We start from the raw sequence: 5719 nt of genomic DNA on the forward strand, positions 1-5719 counted from the left end.
AGCTACCTGGCCAACTGACTGGAAGAGATCCCTATTTATTTATTTATTTTATTGTGATTTGGGTGAAAATTTACAGAGCAAATACACTTTCCATACAGCAGTTCACATACACTTTGTCTCATGACATTGACCACAATTTAGCACAGTGCAACATCTCCCCTCCCACTTCCTCCCGATAGTTACCTCTTCCCTGTATCCATCTCTCCATGCACTCCTACCCCTTGAGCTGTCTCCCTGTGGCTGAGCAGCCCTTCTTTCTTTCATGCTTATTTAAGAGATCCATATTTGTGCCCATTCCAATGAAAGATAATCCCACAGAATGTGAAAATTATTGAACAATATCATTAATATCGCATGCAAGTAAGATCTTACTGAAGATAATTCAAAAACGGTTGCAGCAGTATATTGACAAGAGAACTTCCAGAGGTGCAAGCTGGATTCAGAAGAGGACATGGAACAAGGGATATCATAGCTGCTGTCAGATGGATCTTGCCTCAAGACAAAGAATACCAGAAAGATGTTTACTTGTGCTTTATTGACTATGCAAAGGCATTTGGTTGTGTGGATTGTGACAAATTATGGAGAACATTGAGAAGAATGGGAATTCCCCGACACTCGATTGTACTCATGAGGAACCTGTACATTGACCAGGCGGTTGTTGTTTGAACGGAACATGGTTTAAAATCAAGAAGGGAGTGCGTCAGTTTTGTATCCTTTCCCCATACTTACTCAATCTATATGCTGAGCAAATAATCCAAGAAAATGGACTATATGACAAAAAATGTGGCATCAGGATTGGAGGAAGAATCATTAACAACCTGAGATACACTGACTCAGCTCTTTTATCTTGTCATTTCTTCCATTTGCTTTAGCTGCTCTCTGTTCAAGAGGAAGTTTCAGAGTCTCTACAGCTTTGCTTGCTGAAAGTGAGGATGACTTGACACTTACTGATGAAGATCAAAGAATACAGTCTGCAGTATGAATTATGTCTCAATATAAAGAAAATAAACATCCTCACAACTGGACCAATAAGCAGCACCACCATAAATGGAGAAAAGATTGAGGTTGTCAAAGAATTCACGTTGTTTGGTTCTACAGTTGATGCCAATGGAAGCAGCAGTAAAGGAATTAGATGACGTGTAGCACTGGGCAGGTCAGCCCCGAAGGAACTGTTTCAAGTGCTGAGGAACAAGGATGTCTCCTTGAGGACTAAGGTGTGCCTGACACAAGCCACCATGGTATTTTCAGTCACCTTGTATGCATGTGAGAGCTGGTCAGTGAATAAGAAAGACTGAAGAAGAGTTGATGCTTTTGAGTTATGATGCTGGCGAAAAATGCTGAAAGTACCATGGACTGCTAAAAGAACCAACAGATCTGTACTGGAGGAAGTGCAGCCGAAATGCTCCTTAGAAGCGAGAATGGCCAGACTTCATCTCACCTACTTTGGTCATGTTGTCAGAAGTACCAGTGTTGCGACAGTGGGCTCAAGTATAGCAAGGATCATGGAGCTGGTGTGGGATTGTGTGGTGTTTTTGTTCTGCTGTGCATGGGGTCGCTATGAGTGGAAAACAACTCAACAGCACCTAACAACAACAACAACAATTTAAAAACAGTTGCAGCAGTATATTGACAGGGAACTGCCAGAAATTCAAGCTGGATTTAGAAGAGGATGTTATGTGAGAGATACCACTACTGATGTCAGATGGATCTTGGTTGAAAGCAAAGAATACAAAAAAGATATTTACCTGTATTTTGTTTACTATGCAGTGTGGATCATAACAAATTGTGGATAATATTGGGAAGAATGGGAATTGCAGAACACTTAATTGTGCTTATGAGAAAACTGTACATAGACCAAGGGGATACTGCATGGCTTAAATCAGGAAGTGGTGCAACAGGGTTGTGTCCTTTCACCATACTTACTCAATCTGTATGCTGAACAGATAATCCAAGAAGCTAGATTATATGAGGAAGAACATGGTATCAGGATTGGAGGAAGACCCATTAACAACCTGTGATATGCAGATGACACAACTTTGCTTTGTTTAATGGGTATTCTGTCAATTCTTGGAGCCCTGTTCTTTGCCAATTCCTTAAGTGAAGCTTTGACTTCTTCCTTCAATACCATTGGTTTTTGATCATATGCCACCTTCTGAAATGGATGAACATTGACCAGTTCTTTTTGGTATAGTGACTCTGTGTATTCCTTCCATCTTCTTTTGTTGTTTCCTGGATCATTCAATATTTTGCCTGTAGAATCTTTCAGTATTGCAACTTGAGGTTTAAATTTTTTCCTCAGTTCTTTCAGCTTGAGAAATGCCGAGCATGTTCTTCCCTTTTGATTCTCTAGCTCCAGGTCTTTGCACATTTCATTATAATTGACATTTTCTTTTGGAGCTGCTCTTTGAAATCTTCTCTTCAGCTCTTTTGTCTTGTCATTTCTTCCATTTGCTTTAGCTACTCTCTACTCAAGGGCAAGTTTCAGAGTCTCTTCTGACATCCATTTTGGTCTTCCTTTCCTGACTTTTCAGTGGACTTTTGCTTTTTTCATGGATGATGTTCTTGATATCATCCCATAATTCCTCTGGGTTTCAGTCATTCATGGTCAATACATCACATCTATTCTTTAGATCATCTCTAAATTCAGGAGGGATATAATCAAGGTCATATGTTGCCTCTCTTGGACTTGTTTTAATTGTTTTTAGCTTCAAGTGGAATTTGCCTATGAGCTGTTGTTAGTCTGTTCTCGGCTTTCCACACCTGGCCTTGTTTTTGCTGAAGCTATTAAGCTTCTCCATCACCTCTTTCCACAGATGTAGTTGATCTGATTCCTGTGTACTCCATCTGGTGAAGTTCACATGTACAGCTGCTGTTTATGTTGTTAAAAAATTATTTGCAATGAATAAGTCGTTGGTCTTGCAAAATTCTATCATGCTATCTCCAGTGTTATATCTGTCACTGAGGCCATATTTTCCAATTACTGGTGATTCTTCTTTGTTTACAACTTTTGCATTCCAAACACCAGTTATAATCAAAATATCTTGATTGCATGTTTGGTCAATATCAGACTGCAGAAATTGGTAAAAATGTTTAATTTCCTTGTCTTTGACTTTGGTTGTTGGTACATAAATGTGAATAATAGTAGTATTAATTGGTTTTCCTTGTAGGTGTAAGAATATTATCCTATCACTGACAACATTGTACTTCAGGATAGACCTTGAAACATTCTTTGTGATGATGAATGGCATGCCATTCTTCAATTTGTTATTCCCGTCATAGTAGATCACATGGTTGTCTGATTCAGAGTGGCCAAAACCAGTCCATTTCAGGTCACTGATGCTTAGGATATTGATCTTTATGTGTTCCATTTCATTTTTTATAACTTCCAATTTTCCTAGATTCATACTTTGTACATTCCATGTTCTAGCTATTAATGGATGTTTGCAGCTGTTTCTTCTCATTTTGAGTCGGCCTCATCACTAGATGGAAGCCCCAAAAGCTTTATTCCATCCACATCATCGAGGTTGGCTCTACTATGAGGAGGCTCTTCTCCAGTTTTGTTTGGGTGCCTTTCGACCTTAGGGGCTTATCTTCCAGCACTATATTGATCAATGTTTCATGGCTATTCATAAAGTTTTCCAGTAACATATCAGACATTGTTTCACTGCAATTCATAAGATTTTCGCTGGCTGATTCTTTGAGAAGTGGATGGCCTCTTCCTTCTTCCGAATCTCTTAGTCTGGAAGCTCTGCTGAAACCTGTCTACCATGGGTGACCCTGCTGGTATTTGAAATACTGGTCTCATAGCCTCCAGCCTCACAACAACACACAAGCCACCCACAGTATGACAAACTGACAGACAGGTGATGGAGCCAACCTCTTCATTATCTGCCAGAAATCGGGAGCATATGTAGAATGAAATAATGAATGTTGTTGTCATTGTTAGGTGCTATTGAATCGGTGCTCACTGACTCATAGGAACCCCATGTACAACAGAACCAAACTGCCTGGTTGTGCGCTATCCTTACAGTCCTTGCTATATTTAAGCCCATTGTTGTAGTCACTGTGTCAGTCTATCTTGTTGAAGTTCTTCCCTTTTTTTTGCTGACCCTCTACCTGACCAAACATGATATCCTTCTCCAGGGAATGTTCCCTTCTAACAATGTGACTGAACTAAGTGAGACGAAGTTTGGCCATTCTTGCTTCTAAGGAGCATTCCAGCTGCACTTCTTTCAGGACAGATTATGAGTAGAAGTATAAAATTATTTATAATTTGTTTTTGGAATGTGTTTGTTTATGTATTGAAAGTGTGTGTTTAAGATGTTTGTCGATCTGTAGAATTTCATACTAAAGATGATGTTCTAATATGTGGATGAGAGATGTGATAGTTTTTATTTCCCCTTTCTGTACCCCGCTTAGAATTTCTTTGTCTAGAACACATGGTGTAAGTGGAAAGTGAGATTTGATACAATCTAAGTGTCAACTTAATGGTGTGTTATCTGTTTTTGATGTTCAAAGGAAACTGAAACCATGTTTGACTCTAGCAAAAGACTTAAAGTGTATAGGTCATATAATAAAAGAGAGTGCTAACCAGAAGGCTGGCGGTTCAAACCCACCAGCCATTCCTTGGAAGGAAGATGGGGCAATCTACTTCTGTAGTGATAACTGCCTCGGAAACCCAAGGAGGGGTCGCTATGAGTTGGGTCCGACTTGATGGCACACAGCAACAACAACAATCTGTCTGTAATAAAAGATCAGAAATTGAATTATCAGTGTTACTTTTTGATATTTACTTTTTGACAACTAGCTTCTGTGCTAATTACTGGGCAATTTTTCAGTAATCACTTTTTTAAACTTTGAAAAACAAGGTGAGGACTTAATTTAAATGTGAGTTTTTCACATTGTTACAGAATGCTTATAGGATTGCTTATGTTAATGTTTCCATATAAATTGTGTTTTCATCTATTGACATTATTTTTGTACTTAAACTTTATACAGCTATTGTTTAGAACAAACAGTGCAGTTTCTAAAATGTGTTCTTGAAGGAGACCCTGTAAAAACAGTTGTAGCTCAAGAGTTTGTTCACCAAAATGAGAATGTCCCCTCTCATACTGCACAGAAATCTAAGGAGAAAAAGGTATGGATTTATTTATTTTTCACTGTAATGGTAAATGTATATAAAAATAGCATAGGTTTATTGAGAGTTTAATAATTATTTTTCATTGTTTTAACTAGATTCAAAATTTAATCACCAGTAGCATATTTGGTTTAAAATGTCTGTTTACTGAAAAGAATTAATTTATACCTAAGTACAGTTTTGTTCTTTAATGCATATGAGCAGTTCAGTTTCTGCATTTTACTGTGTAGATGCTACATGTTAAAGAATAAGGCTTACTTTAATAGCAGTGTGTGATAATATAATGGGGCCTTAAGGTATAAATAATGTGGGCAGAAAGTTTTGGTAAGTTGTATTTTTTTTGGTAGGTTTTTTTTTGGAGAGGTTCATATTGTATTGGGGATATGTAGTTACTATCAAATGTTAAATTAGGAATGTAGGCCTGAAAGGTTTAATTCTTTTGGAGAGTCAGATGTACTTAAATTGTTATAGAACTACCTGAGCAGAGCTAGATTGCTAGGTTTCAATTTTCTGTTTCTGTTTGTATAAATGTGTTGGCTTTATTTTACAAGTCTGTCTATAATGGATTTGAGAAAATTATTT

The 5719-nt window shown here is 37.8% G+C and overlaps 1 protein-coding gene across 1 annotated transcript in view; it reads left to right on the top strand.

The window, feature by feature from the left end:
• The window catches only part of N4BP2 (NEDD4 binding protein 2), a 109240-nt gene that overhangs the window by 59722 nt on the left and 43799 nt on the right, over positions 1-5719 (top strand). The window contains exon 12 of the mRNA XM_007947144.1: positions 4999-5137. Within this exon, the coding sequence (XP_007945335.1) occupies positions 4999-5137 (139 nt within the window). The remainder of the gene's footprint in view (positions 1-4998; positions 5138-5719) is intronic.

This window comes from Orycteropus afer, unplaced genomic scaffold (genome assembly GCF_000298275.1).
Source record: "Orycteropus afer afer isolate SDZICR_OR568_19922 unplaced genomic scaffold, OryAfe1.0 scaffold00176, whole genome shotgun sequence".
NCBI lineage: Eukaryota > Metazoa > Chordata > Mammalia > Tubulidentata > Orycteropodidae > Orycteropus > Orycteropus afer.